This window comes from Falco biarmicus, chromosome 16 (genome assembly GCF_023638135.1).
Source record: "Falco biarmicus isolate bFalBia1 chromosome 16, bFalBia1.pri, whole genome shotgun sequence".
Taxonomy (NCBI): Eukaryota; Metazoa; Chordata; class Aves; order Falconiformes; family Falconidae; genus Falco; species Falco biarmicus.
This window is the reverse complement of record NC_079303.1, coordinates 9,302,405-9,318,857: the sequence shown is the minus strand read 5'-3', so window position 1 is coordinate 9,318,857 and position 16,453 is coordinate 9,302,405. Positions and strand designations below refer to the sequence as shown.

General features: G+C 51.7%; 1 protein-coding gene across 6 annotated transcripts; it reads right to left on the bottom strand.

Annotated features, from left to right (window-relative positions):
- Positions 1–3,059: 3,059 nt before the first annotated feature.
- On the bottom strand, positions 3,060–15,028 carry LOC130159628 (ribosome-binding protein 1-like). Of its 6 annotated transcripts, none has more exons than XM_056361436.1 (12): positions 14,809–15,028; positions 13,725–13,847; positions 12,639–12,792; positions 11,092–11,204; positions 7,661–8,068; positions 6,967–7,115; positions 6,620–6,742; positions 5,456–5,608; positions 5,020–5,138; positions 4,071–4,224; positions 3,512–3,646; positions 3,060–3,228 (listed from the first exon to the last, which is right to left on the bottom strand). In XM_056361436.1, exons 5-12 carry the CDS (start codon positions 8,046–8,048, stop codon positions 3,190–3,192), a joined length of 1,260 nt encoding a protein of 419 aa, XP_056217411.1. In that variant the 5' UTR covers positions 8,049–8,068; positions 11,092–11,204; positions 12,639–12,792; positions 13,725–13,847; positions 14,809–15,028; the 3' UTR covers positions 3,060–3,189. The 6 variants fall into 6 exon arrangements, with proteins under 6 accessions (XP_056217411.1, XP_056217412.1, XP_056217413.1 ...); XM_056361437.1 differs by having other exon boundaries at positions 11,092–11,173; XM_056361438.1 differs by having other exon boundaries at positions 13,725–13,843.
- Between the last annotated feature and the right edge of the window lie 1,425 nt (positions 15,029–16,453).

Genomic DNA, 16,453 nt, shown 5'->3' with positions numbered 1-16,453 from the left:
GTGTAGGGAAGAGCACATCCCTGTGCTAGTGCATAGAGTCGGCAGTACTCCTTAATTGGTGCCCACTCAATATATTAAGCGTTGACCGCACTTTAAATGTTGTCAGTTTCGAGAATTTTTGAACTGCGTTTTTAGAATGATAGGTTGTCCCTTGTTGAAGGCCTTTGGAGTCCGTGACCTGAAATTCCTTGTCAAGAACTGGGGGAATTAAGCGCATGAACCACGTAGTTGTTTGGGAGGGAGGTTTTGTATATTTGTGAGAATCCTGATGTTGGTCCTGGACCGTAACTGGTTAAATAACTGGCCTCATTTTTTGAGCAATTGAAAAGCAATTCAGGGACTGTTCAGCGTTTTGTTTGACAGATTCCCTCTTTCTGTTAGAACTACTCTTTAACTAGTCTCCTCCTCCCAAACTCAGGAGAGGGAAGGTTAACTTAACACCCTGCTTGTCCAGAGCCTGCGGTCATGGCAGGTGCCGAACTCTCCAGAGGAGGCTTCTGTGCCTGTACTCCTCACATCAGGCTCCAGCACAGTTTTCTTCCTCATCCCTGAGTCTGGAAGCACTCAGGCTTTCAGCGGCTGTTGGTACCATGTGTTTTAGAGCAAGCTTGTGACAGAATAGTGGGCGTGCACAGAAGACCGCTCTGTTCCTCTCTATACGAGCAGAGGGGGAGCAAATTCCTCCACTGTTCGTACAAGAGCATCAGAACAGCTCTGCTGGGTCAGATCAAAGGTTTGTCTTGCCCAGTGTCAAGTCTCAAAACAACAGCTGTAATCTGATGTGTAGGGAAGAGCAAGAACAAGGCCCGCAAACAGAGCAGGGCATTCCTGCTTATACTTTCCAGCTACTTTCAGCCCGAGGACTTGCGATGATGCTGTGTACTTCATCTTGGGTTTCTGCTCTGTGGACTGAAGTCAGCCCTTGAAACTGTCGGTTTTAGCCTACGGGACCTTTTGACCAAGCTGGTACTTTGCTCACGGGCTATTCCTGCACGAAGAGCTTCCTTTTGTGCGTGGCTGTTAGTAGTTTCATGTGATGCTTCCCCATTTCCGTCTCAGAAGGGACATTCAGCTGTCATCCCTGGCTGCTTACTGCATGTCACTTGTGACTTTCCGCATCGCTTATCACAGCCGCCTCAGTAGTCGCCTTTCCTGACTGTACAGCCCTGCTGTAGCTTCCTCTGCGTGGCAGCTGCTCTGCACCTCTGGTTAGCATTGGAATTGTTCTCAACTTGTTCTAGTACATCCTCTTCTGAAATGAAGAGAACATTTTTACAGTGACACAAAGATGTTTGCTGTTTTGTTTTCTGTTTCGTTCAGGTATTTCCCAGCATTTAATTACTCTTGTGACCAGCACTGAGCCTTGAACTGTCTTCCTCATAGAAGTAACAGTTTAGTAGAAACCTGCTTTATTCTGCTTTCCCGATTTCCTAAAAGACAGCAAATTAAAGAGCAGTTCTTTACATGAAAAGAGTTAGTACATTCAACAGTTCAGATCCAGTGTTGCCCTCTCAGCCTCAGTGAATTTCTGTCCTAGACTTTTACAGGCTTTGGCCTTTAATGGGCATATTTTATTCCACTCCTACTCCTAAGAAATGTTTTATTTGCTTCTTAAAGTGGAAATAGAACATGTCTGTAATGCTTGATCAAGAGGAATTTGCCTCTATTTCGTTCAGTCTCCTTGGCCGCATACCTATGTGAAGGCTGAAACGCTTGCTTTCTTTGGGGAAGGTGAATCCAGCAAACCCCGTTCATGCGAGTTGCTAGTTTTAGTACCTCAGCTTCCCATCATGGTTCCAGCTGGGTATAGGTATAGTCCAGTCAGTGTCTCGTAAGTCGTGTAAGTAGTGAGTGAGATGAAGCAGTTTTGGCGTTTTTCAGTAACTGAGGTGAAAAGGCAAAACTTTCACGTCTGTCAGCTTTGGTAGCTTTGATTCTCCGCCAAACAATGTTTCGGACTCTGAAGCTGCAGAAGTATCAGACCTGAGTGGAGGGCCTGTCCACAGGTGCGGTGAATCCATGGTCAGAAACATGTTCGCTTAAAAGACCAAACAATAAAAAAAAGGGATAGCTTGGGAACCAGACTTGTGTGGGCTAGGCTGATGCTGTTTGGATGAAAATATTATTACCTATTATATTAGATTACTGAAGAGTTGGTGTGTAAGATTCTATGAACACAGTGATAAAAAGGAATCTGAAAGGGGTGCTGTGCAGTGTGACTGCTCTTCAGTTTCCACACACGCAGCTGTAAGGGTTAAAATTGGACACAGCATTGGAAGTACAGGTTCACCAGTGAGGGGGAATGAAATTTCCCCAGTTTGCTGGCCACGCTCGTCCTGGTGTAGCCCAAGGTGTCATTAGCCTTACTGGGCACTGCAGCACCCCCAGGTCCTTTGCAGAACTGCTAGTTAGAGTGTCAAGACTTCTTTCACCACGTCGGCTAGTAACAGTTTCTTGATAATGGTTATCCCAATATGCATGTTACTTGTTTTTTCTTTATCAAACACTGCAATTTGGTTTTTACATCCCCCACCTGGTATTGCTCTTCATTATTCTCTTCTTTCTGCAAATTTCATTATTTAAAATTGTTTCTAGAGCAGTTGTTCGGTGGAATATCCAGTTTAGAATGCTTACTTGAGAAATCTTCCCTTCTCTCACTGCTTGATTAAGGCTGCTCACTAATTTTCCTGGAAATTTATTATTATGTAAATGTCACCAGGAATAAAGAGGTCATCATCACTCGTGAGACTTGGATTCTAGCTGGTGTAGGTAGTGACCTACAGCCTGCCTGCCGCCTTTGTTTTTGTGCCTGGGAAGGAGTTGTGGTTCAGACATCAGACAAAAGGCACTGCTAGCCACGTGTTTTTCACGTCGCCTTGTTAATAGTACTGAAGCAGTACATCCAGACAGCGCATTTCAAAGATGGAAAAAAGAGTCAAGTGGGTGTCCAGCAAGTGCAGGAGGTGTGTTGGAGGGAACTAGTTCTCCCTGGAGTACTCCATTACTGTATTTGCACAGGTCTTTTTGAATGATATTATACAACTTTGTCAAGTTTCAAAACTAGGTTTTAGGTCACGAATGGCTTGCAACTTTTTTCTACAGTAAATCAGGCATATATTTTTAGTTTTCGTTTTAGGAATGTGTAAGGCATTTTGGTAAGGTGACGGTAAGGTCTAGGTCACAGACTCGTCAGACTGAAGTCCCTTCCTTCAAACTGTCCTCTTCCCCCTGGAGAAGGAAAAGAGAGGTGGGTTACTCAACTGGCTCTCAACCTTATCCTCGTGGCAGCTCAAGCATCAAAGCGTTTCACAGATGGGCCAGGTCCTGCCTTTTGAGAAGGGAGAACCATGGCCACCATCTCCTGTGCTCCCAGAGCTTCCCAAAAGCCACCCAGATGGTTTCTGGCAGCAAGTGCCACCTTGTCTCCGGTTTTCAACCACTGCCTGACACGCGCTTCCCCCTGCCCTCCACCAGCACCAAGGGGAGGGATGGCTGCGGCCACCACAAGTACCGTTTCCTGAAGCTGTTCTTTACACTTCTTCAGTCTCCCTTTGGCCAGTTGGTCCTGGGTAACCTTCAGTCGCTCCTGTAGTTCGCTTGCTGCCTGGCCCCGGTTCTTTCTTTTTTTTTTTTTTCCTAGTTTTTCCTACATGGGAGTCAAAAGAAGGCGTCTGCCTGAGTCTCCCTTGGCCGTCTGGCGACACTCCCCCCTCCAAAACATCTCGGGTCACCTCAGGTCTCCACTGAGCTGCCTCGGCGGCCACAAGCCAGCGATGCGCCACTGCTCCAGCGGCGTGCTCAGAGGCTCTACCTGGGAGGTGTCCTTTAAACACCCCTAAACCCCCAAATCCAGCCACACCCCGGTGACAATAACAAAGCCACAAGCTCTACCTCCTGCACCAAGGGCTTCAGAGTCGAGAGGGAGCACCCACGTCCTCGTGAGCACCCGCTGGCAGGGGCCACTGGGTTTCCTCTCTCACCTGAGGCTACCACCCAGCACGGTGCACCACCTAGGCTTCCCCCCCCACCCTCACACCCGGCGGGAGCAGGTTTGCAGGCGCTTGCCTGACCTGCAGCTGCTCCATCTGCCTCTCCAAGGCCGCCACTTTCATCTTCCAGCTCTTCCTCAGCTGCTCCTCTTGCCGCAGCACCTCTGACTTCTCAGACAGCTCGTTCATCAGCTTGCCGCACCACTCCTGTAACCTGGCCACCTCAGCGTTTTGCCTGCACCAACAGAAGCAGCGTTATTCCAGCCCGCAGGCCAGTCAAGCATCCCTGGCGTTACCCAGGGGGAACACATCCTCCTGGTGGGCCTGGTAACAGGGCTTGAAACATCTCAACGGTTGTGTTGGCCTGTTTCTCGGACACGCCTGGTCCTTCAGGGATGGGGTGGAAGGAGCTGACACATCAATTTCAAAAGCTCCGTTTCCATCACAGGAGACATTTCTTTCTCATGAAGTAGAAGACGCAAGGATCTGTGTTCCCAGACACAGGAGAAAGCACTCTAAGCAGCTGGCGTCTGCTCTGTAATTAACTGACCACTGTTAATCACCAGCCATTTCAGACTTTCTACAAAAAGGAGCGCCAAATTCTTCTCCCTAGCTCCTGGTTGTTCTGTATGCACCAGGCAGGTCTCGCTTCTCTGCAGCACCGCTCCCATCAAAGAGCCAGCGACATTTCTTCTGAAGTTGGTGAGCACAAGCTCTCCGAAGTGTGGAGAAATGCTGCAGTGCCTTCTGGTCCCCTCTGCCCCCTCCGCTAGCATCAGCACAGGTGACTCCAAAGCAGAGAGGGCTTCCCCTGCCCTTCCACTTGGGAAAAGCATCCTTGTTTCCCCTGCCAGGCCCACAGAAGCCATTTGGCAATCTCTTCCTCACTCCCTCCTCTACCTCCAGCTAGCTGGGGCGTCTGTAGAAGCACCCTCCAGAAAGGGGGTGGCCAATCATGATGGACAGCCCCCCCCAGGGCTTGCCAGAGGGCGGCCCCAGGCTCTGCCCCCACCCCCACCCCTAGTCTTACTTGCTCTCCATCTGACTTCTGATCTGGCAGAAGGCATCGCTCAGGATGGAGTTCTCCTGCTGCAGGCGAGCCAGCTGCGTGTCGGGGCCATTCTCCAGCTGCTCCTGCAGGGTGCGGATCTAGGGAGAGACCAACAGGGGTTGATGCCGCTGCTGCCAGCCCCTCAGCTCTCCCCTGAGGAGCCCACTCCATGGGCAAGAGGGACTGGCAAGGAAGCCACAGCGAGGTGTCTGCGGCTGCTGCATCCCGTGAGGATGCTCCCACATCCCTCTTCTAGCGTGAGCACCACGGCTCAGGAGCACTGCGGGGCTCTCGCCCCTCCCCGAGGCTCTGGCCCCCTCGCCCACCTCGGTCTTCTCCAAAAGACCAGGCAGCTGCCACCGAGGGCCAGCCGGCAGCCAGTGGAGGAAGCTGCAGAGCACCGCGTGGGGCTCACCTTGCCCTGCAGCTGCTGCGTTTCGCTGACATGGTCCTGGTAGCTGGCCTGCACGCATGCCTGCACCGCTGCCATCTCCTGCTCGCGGGCCAGCAGCTGCTCCTTCAGCTTGCCCTCCACGGCCGTCGCCTTGGCCCGCTCGGCCGCCAGCTCCTTCGAGGAGAGAAGCCACCCGGTCAGTTTCGGCGCAGGAACTCCCCTGCTTTAAGGGGACTCGAAACAAGTGGCCTCCTGGCTCAGAAGACTTTAAGAAGTGTAACCCTTTCGGCGCTGCCCCCAGGCCCAGCTACACCCTTCCGCACTTACATTTCCTCCTGCATTAAGCTTTGGGCTCAGTGGCCACTGGATGCCACTGTTGTTCCACACTGGGCCAGCTAAGAGACAGGAGTGACAGCCTGGAATTTTATTCCCCTCCCCGGCCCCAGGATCAATATCATCACATCAAGTTTGGGGCAAAGCAGGAAAACAAAAAAAAGAAAACACCCCCACAAACCAAACACACCCCCCCTCCGCCCCCTGCCAAGGCAGGGGTGCTCTCTTGGCCGGCTGGGTGATGCCGTGCCGCTGCCCTGGGCTGCCTGCACAGGCCGGGGCTTAGCACAGCACTCAGTGCACAGGGTGGCTTCGCCCTCTCCTCTCCTGCCTGCAGGCAGATGGACCTGCTGCAGCAGGGTCCTGGCGGCTGCGGGGCAGGAGGTGCTGAGCACGACACGCCGGGGGTCCCTTCTGACTTCAACACCCAACGAGAGGTGGAGGCAAGGGGCTGAGCCAGGCAAGGGGGCTGTAAAGAGCACCAGGCTCCTTAAAAAGGGACTGATCAACACCTTCTCAGCTCAGGGGCTCTGCCAAGAGATGAGAAGGGCTTTACTGTCCTCCGGAAAGCAGCAGAAAGCTGCAGTCTCTTACGGGCACGGCTTTAGCCCCTCCAGCTGCGGCTGCCCAACAGGGCACGTGCCTCCCCGGGCTGGATCAGGCCCAGGAGAGGAGCTCAGGTGGGCATCTCCTCCCCTTTTGGGGGAGAAAACAGCAAATGGATGAAGGGCCCAGAGAACCCCTGGGCTTCACCTCCAAGGGCGGGTAAGACGCGGGGAGAGGGAGGCACACGGCGAGCCGTGAGGCGCAGAGCCCGTGCCAGGGGTGCTGGGAGGGCTGCGCGGCACTTACCTGGCTCAGCTCCTCCACCCTGTTTCTGGCAGCGGCTGCAGCCTCCTGCTTGGTGGCGAGCTGCTTCTCCTTCTCCTCCAGCTGGCGTTTCAGGACAGTGACAGGGTCACCCTTCTGCTTGGCCTGCCGGCGCAGGGTGGCACATCAGCGGGGACCACCACCTCCGCATCCAACCCCTCCACCCCACACGCACAGGGTCCTGCCCTCTGCCCCAGGGAAAATTCAGCTCCTGTCTCTAAGGCTGCCCCTCGGGGGACAGCCTGCCCGAAAACGGGCTGCCTTCACCCCTCCGCACCCCCGGAGGCTTGGCCCAGCCCTGGTGGACGCGACGCTGCTGGCAGCCCTACCGCGTGCCAGGTGTCCTGGACGATGCCCGCTTTCTCCGTCAGGATCTCGATGAGCCGCTGGGCCTCCCCCTCGCCGAACACCGTGCTGCTGACCGTGGACACGAGCGTCTTGTAGGGCAGGTGGAGGGGCCCATCCGAGTCCGCAGGTGCTGGGGAGGAGAGAGGAGGGGTTGGGAGCGCTCGAGCCAACGGCAGGGCTGAGTAGCATCGCCTCAGTTGACTTCAACCCCATAACTGCCATTTCATGCCAGCAACCGCCCAGATGTCCACAGCCAAGTTTGATACCTCTCTAACTGAAAGCAACGTGACGAGCGCTGGGGACGGCGCTCACCACAGACAAGCGTTCCCTGAGCCAGCTGCCACCTCTGCCTGGCTCTGCTACTGCTCCTGCCGCCCTGCCACCGCCCTCCATCACACTGATCGATTCCAGACGGAGCTGGGCACGCTTTGCTAAAGCCAGGGAGCAGAGACGTGGTGGGCATCAGAAGCTGGACTCCATTGTGACACAGCCTCGCTGGGGGACTGTCGCTCCACGCAGCGGTGCCAGTGATGCAGAGCAGCAAGGTCGTCTCCTGCCTTTCACCAGGCAGGTTCGTTCCAGCTCTTTGCTAAGGGAACGAGATGACTCCAGCCCTTCTCCGATCCCTCTGCCGGCTTACCCGACGGGGATATATGCAGAGGAACTTGGCCTTACCTGGCTCGCTCTTCTTCTTGGATGCAGCCACCTTCTTGACAGGTCCATTATGCTTCTGCTCCTCATGGGCTGGAAGAACATTGCTTTTCTTTAGGGTGACAGAGCTGACCACTGGAGCACTTTGGTGCGCCTCTGGGACCTGTCCATTAGGTTTCTCTTGATTTTTCTTTCCTTTTCCTTTTTTCTCAACAGCTTCCTCTTTCTTCTTTTTCTCTTTTTCCTTCTGCTGAGTCTTCTTAAGCCCTTTGCCTTGCTTGGCCAAGGCTTCCTCAGAAGGACGGAGGACCTTCTCCATGAAGGTGAACACCAGGAAGATCCCGATGGCTGATACCACCATCAGACCTCCAAAGAGCACGACATTCAGCATCTGAGGGTCATAGACATCCATCCTGCCTTATTCTTCTGTGCCTGCAAGACACCACAACAACAGTTAGTGGGGAAAACAAAGAGGCGCAACAGCCTCTCTGTGAGCAGCGAGTTTCCCATGTCCATCTGTGTTGTGTGGGCAACCTGCTGACACCCCCCGCCCCCTCCCAGGTTTGCGCTCCTCCGCTGCGCTGCCTGCGCACGGTGCTCCAGCCACACCGCAGGGGCTGCTTGCGCTGGCTGCAGCAAGCTCCAGAAGAACCAAAGAGGGGGAAGAAAAAACCAGGGATGCAATCAGAGACAGCCACGAGCAAAGTGCCCATGCCTTGTCCAATGGGACGCTTTTGCACGACCCTGGGCAATCCCTGCAGCCCTGCGGCAGTAAGAGAGCCCGTTTCCAGACTGCCTGGTGCAGTTTGGCCAAGACCTGGGCTCTCCCTGGGCCACCTGGCCTTATCTCTGCGCCCAGGCGCAGGTGGAAGTGCATCCAGGGTCTCAGCTCTGGAATAGAACACCCCCCTGGAAGGGGAAAGCATGCACGGGAGAGCTTTCCCCAGCTTTGCAGCAGCCCTGGCCGCCTCCCTTTGCCAGCCGCACCCTGCGGCACTGCTGGCCTCTGCCCAGCCTGGCAGGGAGGACACGCAGTGACCACATCCCACTGGGTCGCTGCTCCCAGCCTCCAGTGACGAGAACCACCCCAGCAATGATGCTACAGACGCCACACAGAGAACCAAGACGCTACCATCTCCTTGCAACGCAAACACCAGGAAAAGGCCCAAGTTCAAGCCAAAAAAAAGCAAAAGCATGGTCATTAACCATCTCATCTCCCCAGCAGATGCCCACAGGAAGAAACGAAACTTGCAAAGGGAGCACTGGATGTGGTGCTTCTCTTTCCACCTCTGCTGTTAACTGGCGGGCATCCGTTCCCACCCTCCTCTCCACGCTCAGGTTCTCCACCCATAACACACGGAGCCGCAAGGGAGACTGTACTGCCTGGTCTGAGACCTGGCCGGCAGGGTGCAGCCCCGCGCGGAGGAAGATGCTGCTGCCTCCACTCTTCTTAATCGCTAACCGAACCCCGTCCCGAGTCTGGAAGCCAGGCTCTTCCCCGCTGTCCCACTCGTGCGTTTCCCCCATGGGCACCACCTCCACGTGGCTCACACCACCCACCCCCCCACCCCCCCGATGCTGCAGCCAGGCAGTTCATCTGCGCAGGGGCACTCCCCAGGAGGTGCCAGGCTGCGCTTTCTCGTGATCAGCGCATCAAGCCCTCAGCTATCAGAAGTTCCCATCCCCGCCCTTAACTGTCAACATCATTGAATTTCCTCTTTAAGAGGTTGTGGGTTGGGGACGGAGGGAGTGGCTGGAAAGGGAGGAGGCAAAAATAAGAATAAAACTAAGGAGATCAGCATCTTTTCAAAACCTCAGTGCTCACAGGGAGAGACCTCAGAGCCTTTCTCACAGCCGACAGCGGCGAACTCACTCCCAGCCGAATCCGCACTGGTGCAGCGAGGGGGTGACAGGGCAATGAAAACGTCGCCTCCAACCCCCAGGGGGGTTGTTGAGGGCTGTTTCAACCAGCAGCCCAGCTCTCCCTGCCCGCCTCGCCAAGCATCCCAGACAAAGCAGCAGAGAGCCGGCAGGCGGGCAGGCTGCCAACGCCAGCTGGAACCAGCCTCCCCCCGGCAGGACCAACTTTCTACACCAGGGCACCGCGCGAGATCCCAGCTGATACTACAGGCATCGCTATCCCGGCCCGTCCCAGTCGTTTGGGATTTCAGCGGCCTCAGCCGGCTCCATCCCAGCACAGCTGGTGCCAGCCCCCTCCCTCCTGACAACGCAGCATCACTTTGGGATGGTCCCCATCGGGACAGAGGGATTACTCCTAACCTGCAGGGTGAAAAGGGATGGATTTCCTCTTCCTGGCAGGAAACAGAAACGAGGGTCCAGAGAACATGTACCCACGTCCTTCTGCTGGCTTTAGGGCCAGACCAATGTGCCCCGGAGCTGACCGGGGCGGAGCTGAGCGCCCTGCATTCCTCACCTGGCAACCCCAACAATGCGCTGGTACCAACAGAGCTGCTGACCTCACAGTGCCACCGCGTCAGACTTAGATCAAAATTCGCCACTCCAGCTTAGGGCAAGGGCATCACTGACTGCTGGCAAATGCTCTCCAGCCCCGTCAGCTGCTCCCGCCACCTCCCAGAGCAGCTGGATGCTGGATTGGTTTTTGGTTGTGGATGGCTGGGTTTTTTGAGATACTAGTGAGAGATGAGAACTTCACAAGTGAAATGCCCTGTGATGCAGCTCAAGTGAGCTCTGGCTAAAACTCACACCGTCTGACTGAATTTTAGAGGCACTAGAACTGTGCGCAGGACAAGAGCAGGTTTTGCAGTGTCTGTGACACCACAGCTGTGCCATGCAGAGCAGCACATCTGCACCATACAGGCTAGAAACCATTAGCTTCCTTCTAGAGCTGCTGCTGTGGCAGAGGACGTTCAAGCCTGTGTCTGTTGAAAGACACGATCTCAAACACCCTGTGCAACAGTAGGAATTAACAATGCGCTTGATCTAGAGATGTGGTTGTCATTACTCATTTCAAAAGGCATTGCATCTCCACGTGGAGAAGCAAAGTTCTGTTCAGCCTGTCAGACACCGTTAACCAAGGAGTAAACATCTTGCTGCAGCATTCAGAGATTTCATGCTCAGTCGGCCTGGCTTGTAGCCAGAGAGCGCCGACCCCCTTCAGTTCCTCCTGCTGCACTGGGCCAAAATCTTGCAGCCTGCAAGACAGACAGGATCGTTGTGCAGCAGTGCCAGCCTTCACACGACAGCTGGCCAGTGGACTGCAACTAGCCAGGGAGGCTGTGCTGCACAGGTGGAAGTTAAAAAAAAAAAAAAAAAAGAAAGAAAGAAATCCTGAAGAAATTCAGCTTTTCTCCACATCAGACGGCTTGGGTTGGGCTCCCTGATCTCCAAAAAAAGAATCCATTGTTGATTCCTTGGAGCAGCAAAGCCTTTCTGGTCTCTACAGCCCAGATGCTCACTCTGATTCTTTCACCCACCTCTCCAGAGCCAGCGGGAGCCGAGTCAGCCATTGGAGCCTGCCTGCGTGTAGCTTCCTCACCCGCCATACCCAGGGTAGCCCTAGAAAGGAGAGGTGCGCTCCTGAGAGAGCCTGCAGCGAAAAGGGGAACAGTCTGAGCACGGATGGAGTGAAAACGTTCTCCCCGGTATTTCTGCATTGCTATTTGGCATGTAGCCAGATGTCTGCCCTGACACACGTCAGAGAAAACCATCCAAATGCCTAAGCTAAGGCAGGGCTTACCTGCTTGGTGACCCGATTGCCTCTTCTAATGTTACTACCAAGTACATTTGATTGATTACTAGCATGCTGGAATACCACATTGAGTGTTTTGCCTCTTTTTTTAGGCATAAAGCATGAATGCCAAGCAAATGGGCCAGAGGACCTGCCCCAAGCTTGCATTGCTGAGAAGCCAGGAGGCTCCCTGGTCGTAGCTTTTGAAGCAAGTCCCGTGTAGATGTCATGCAGTGCCACAACTCTACAGGCATTCCATGTTTTAATAGATCAGTTATGTAAAGCAACCATTCTAGGCAAGGGTTTCACTAACTGCAGGGAAGCTGTTGGTAGAATAAAGCACATTTTGGAGATGTAGCTCGTATGTACAAATGACCCTCAACAAATCAAATCTAAGGATTTCTCTTGGTTTATTAATATTTGCATTGGTTGTCCAGCAGCCCAATACTGTCCCCAATGGATTAACGCTAAAGGTCTCCAAAAATGTTGGTCCAACGCTGCAAAGTGTCAACGTGTCATGGGATGAAAGGGGGGTGGGGGTGGGGTGGGGGTGTGAGAACAAACTGGTTCCTGTTCTTAATTTTCCGAGTTGTAAAAAGCAAAATTCAGTCAGTCTTTTTGAGGCTGCTGGTCAAATGGCCAAACTCAGAAACAGTTTCCCCTGTAACCACTTTATACAGAACTGAAAACCTGTAGTGAAAGTCAGGCTAAAACAACCTGTTGGCACAAAAACTGGGTTAAATTCTTAGTGCTAGCAGTTGCAGAGCAGTACTAATAAAGGCCAATCCTGAAGTGAAACAGACATAAAATAGACACATTTTTCTGGAGAAATAGTCCTAATCCACTCTTGTAAACTCACGGTGCAGTAATAATATTTAAAGGTTCACTTGTTCTAGAGGTTCAGTGTTCTTGTTATGAAGTGCCTTGAGTTCTCCTTCAGCCTGAGGGATTCTATCAACTACTTTTCTGTTGACATAGTTTAATTTAGAACTACCTTCGTTTCTCTAATACACACTTACTAGCGGGTCAGATGCTTCTGAGGCTTCTACAAATGCCGATACTTCTATCAGAGTGCTCCAGTTCTATGGGTAGTACAGTGAAAAGAAACCACATCTCAAAAAGTGGTATTCTCAGCCCCAGTCTTTGGTCACTTGGTCCGTTTGTTCATAATCACTATTGATCTAACGTGGTAGAACCAATCAGCCTGACTAATATGGCTTGATCTGGGCTTTTTGTCTGTTAGCTTCTTTAATTCTGCAGAAATGCATGGAAATACCACCTAGACAGTCTGACCTGAAACTGAAATGCCTTTTGTATGGGGGGTAGAAAGCATTCCTGTGCCAGCTCCAGAGATCTTAAAAGGCTTCCACGTTTCACCGGTGGTTGCTTAAAGCTGTTTCCTTTGTGCAGTGTGTACATGGGAGTTGCACAGAGTTTTCCTGTATGTCTGTAGAGAAGAAGAAGAAAGAAAAAAACAAAACAAACCCCTTAGCCTCCCGTGCGTTACTGGGATATGTTCTGTGCGTGCCAAATTCAAACAGCCTAAATAAATGGGCTTTCCCTCCCCTGGGTCAGCGAGTGACTCCTCTGCAGCCTGCGGACTAGCCCTCCTGCAGCGGGGCCAGCGCTGCCGGCTGAGCGTGCCAGTGCCCCGCGTCAGCCGGGGGCTCGGGAGGCTGGTACGCGCCTGCTGCAGCTGCCGCACGGGGAGAAAGGATGGGGGTACGGGCCGGGGGGAGCAGGCTGGAAGTAAGAGCTGGCGGAGGTGGATGGAGTGGGGCGCGGGGAAGCAGGTTCACCTGCCTGCTGAGTGACGGCCAGCCTGCCGCGGGCTCTAGCTCCCTGGCAGCGCCTGCTCTCGGCCCGGGGGGCTTCAGACCCAAACGCCCACGCCTTGGGGAGCTTCCTGGGAAACTTGTTGCAGTCCGAGCAGGAGAAACCCTGCACATGTCAGTCACTTCCCCCGTGAGAACTGGGGGGGCTTTCTCTGGCCGGCCGCTGGAGCCCAGGCGCTTCCAGGCCGCCCCCTCCCCTGAGCTCTGGGCAGCTGTGTGGGGACAGAGCGGCACTGTCCCCACCGCTCCCGGCACAGCAGCGGGCTGCGCTGGCTCAGCCGCAGGGCCAGGGAAATGGTGGTCCGTGACCTCTCGCAGCATGTGCCCGCTCTGGCCACACTGCGCGGTTCAAACCTTGAATTCAAAGGCAGGCGGCGACGGACTGCTCTGACTTGGCACCCACACAGGTCACAGCGTTGGGAGCACAAGGGTTTCCGATGCAAAGAGACCCACCAGAGCGAAGCTTTGTGACTTCCAAGAAAAGCAAAGCGGCCTGGTTTGAGCTGGGGCTTTTCGCTTGTGCTTCAGTCAGCTCTGAGCTCACCCAAAAGCGGCTCGTCGTCGTCCTCATCAAGGGCTCCTCCTTGCCGAGGTGTCTGCAGGACTGGTCTCTGTCCCAAGTCCAGGTTGAGAAGGAAATGTGGTGACACAGCGGGACTGGTGCTGCCTGACAAACAACGGGAACTCTGAATAGCGAATGCTGTACCACTTATCTAAAGGATGACGCACCTACGTTTAGTTAAAAGTCGGGAGATGTCCAAGGACCCTTACTGCCACATGACGGATGCACAGACTGCTAAGGCCTTGGGTTGGTTATCTTCAGAAGGGACATTCTGTCTTAGATTCCTGTTGTACATGCAACGTGGCGAAGACAAAGACTTTAAACATGGCCCCTGAGGAATAGAGTCTGCGCAGAGACAACTCCTCAAGGACATTGTGCAGGCATGAGATATGTAAATGAATTCTCAGAATTGTAATGAATATGTAAACCATTTCTTGGAAAACTCATTAATAGGTCTGAGTAGCTTGTATAAAGGGGGGACTGAAAAGTCACCTCGGGGTGCATGACTTTGGTGGCGCGATCCCCCATGCACCCAGCGCTGCCGAATAAAGACAACCTCCGCTCGCCTGCATACTGCTGACTGATTCTTCAAATCACCCTCTCCTGACAAAGGGCATATTAACTTAATGAAAAGGAAAACACCAACTGCACGGAGATCACTAAAATCACCTAGAAAAGGGAGTAGTAGCAAACCCCAAGTTCCTACTTTTCTTTTCTAGGTGGCCATTTCCTACAAAAATAACTGCTTTTTCCAGTCTGCTTTTCTTTCTGGTTTCAAAGATGCATTTTGCCTCAGTATTGACAAGGAAATCACAGGAATTTGGATGGGGTTTTTTTTTCTTTTCTTTTTTCCTTTTCTTTTTTTTAGAGCAGGCCATAAATTTGAACCTCCATCATGAGCTTAGTGTTTTCTAAGAAGAAATTTTCTTCACTTTTTGAAAAGCAGTGGACTGCTCACTATGGCTTTCACCACTGAGGAAACTACTTCAACTACCACAGTATCAGAAAACCTAAGACACTTACATAGTACTACAAATAAGAATTAGAGATTATTTCCTTAGCTTACCCTTTCACTGGCATTTTAATAATTTTGAGCTCTCCCCAGATGAAAAAATCTTTTTGTCTTTTTCTTCTATCGTGTTTTCATTCTCCATTTTCAAACAGTCATTCTTCCTTACAGTAATCTTTTGTTTCATTTGCCGATTAGTGATGTTATTTAATTTATCCACACATTCCTGTTTTGCCACCGCCTGCACTTTTGAACATCTTTCTTTGCTTTTTCCTTCTCAACCTATAAAAACAAAGTTAAGCTTCACGTATTTCTAGAAGACAGAAACACCACATCCAGGATTGATTAATTCAGGGTTTACCTCTGAAATAATAGAAAATGAAATCTTTTTTGTAATTCATAGAGAAGCATTTTCACAAAATTACACTACAAAGTGTATTATGCCATTGAAAGTACTTTGAATTCACTCATCATGAAGGACATAACAAAAATACAGCCCTTAGAAAGAAAACAATAGTGTCTCTTAAAACAGGAACAAGAAAAAAGTGAAAACATTACTGATGGACAAAGCGTTAGGAGGACTGCACAATGTCTGTTGTAACACCACCAGAAAAAAATCAAGTGGAACTGTGCTGGGCTACTGCTCCCTGAACAAGGGGAGGAAAGAAAAAAAAGATCCCAAACCCACAAACACAACTGGTTTCACAGGAAAGAGGAATTTTAGTGAAAGGCAATGAAGACATGTTATCGATTTGTTAATAAGTTAAGATTGATTGACTTTATTTGATTGATTAATTGATTTTATAAAATCATTTTATAAAATTGAAAAATAGAAGGATAAGAAATATTTTTAATGAAACTCTTAGTTGCACAGTAAAAGCTGCTATGAGATCTTCCGTACGTCCTGTACCAAGGCTAGAAGAAGGGGCTGGAACCATTGTTAAAACTTAGGTAATAACTTTAGGGTTGAAAGGTTTCTTTGTATTTAACCAGTCTTCTGTATGCAGAGGTGTACTGAAATGTCAGAATATGAGATGAATGGGAACTGGGGAGAGTCGACTGGAACAGCTTGTGGTTACCTGCCAAGAAACTGTGAACTTCAGTAAAAGGTAATTCCGGCAGGGGGAGATCGCGACCACCGACTCATACACCACCTACCCAAATCGTACCCCAGACCCATTTCTAGACCTTTCTAAGCTCTACTGCGCAGAATCGGATATAGGAGGAGAATATGTTAATGATTTACAGGAAATGTTATGATTATGCATGAATATTTAATGAATATGTATGAATAAGTTATATCTATGGAATCTGATTTTGGGACCTGGCGTGCGTTGATCGTGAGAGGACTCGCTCACGCACCCGGCCGTCAATAAAGAAGTGTCTGCTTATCTACATCACATTGGTGTCGATAAGTTCTTCAGTCCGAGATTTCGGTAACAGTTTTGGCGACCCAGATGGGACCTCACTGAAGGAGACCGGCGGAGTCAGGGACCTGATCGGTTCCAGCCGGCACCGAGGATTTCTCGGGGACACCCATCGATCCCCGATCCGTAAGGCTCTTCGCGACGTTCCCTGGATATTTGGTAAGACACTTCTTTTTTTAATTGTAGTAAGTGGGTGGGAGTCCCGCTAAAGTAAGTAAGTAAGTAAGTAAGTAAGTGCACTGGAGAAAGTGGGGGGGAGTCCCACTATAATAATT

Excerpts from the sequence above, each read along its gene's own strand:
- LOC130159628 (XM_056361436.1), bottom strand. The coding sequence starts at position 8,048 with ATGGATGTCTATGACCCTCAGATGCTGAATGTCGTGCTCTTTGGAGGT. Across the intron at positions 7,116-7,660 it reads CAAGAAGAAGAGCGAGCCAG|CACCTGCGGACTCGGATGGG; the intron begins GTAAGGCCAAGT and ends TCTCCTCCCCAG. Across the intron at positions 5,139-5,455 it reads CGCAGCAGCTGCAGGGCAAG|ATCCGCACCCTGCAGGAGCA; the intron begins GTGAGCCCCACG and ends GTCTCTCCCTAG.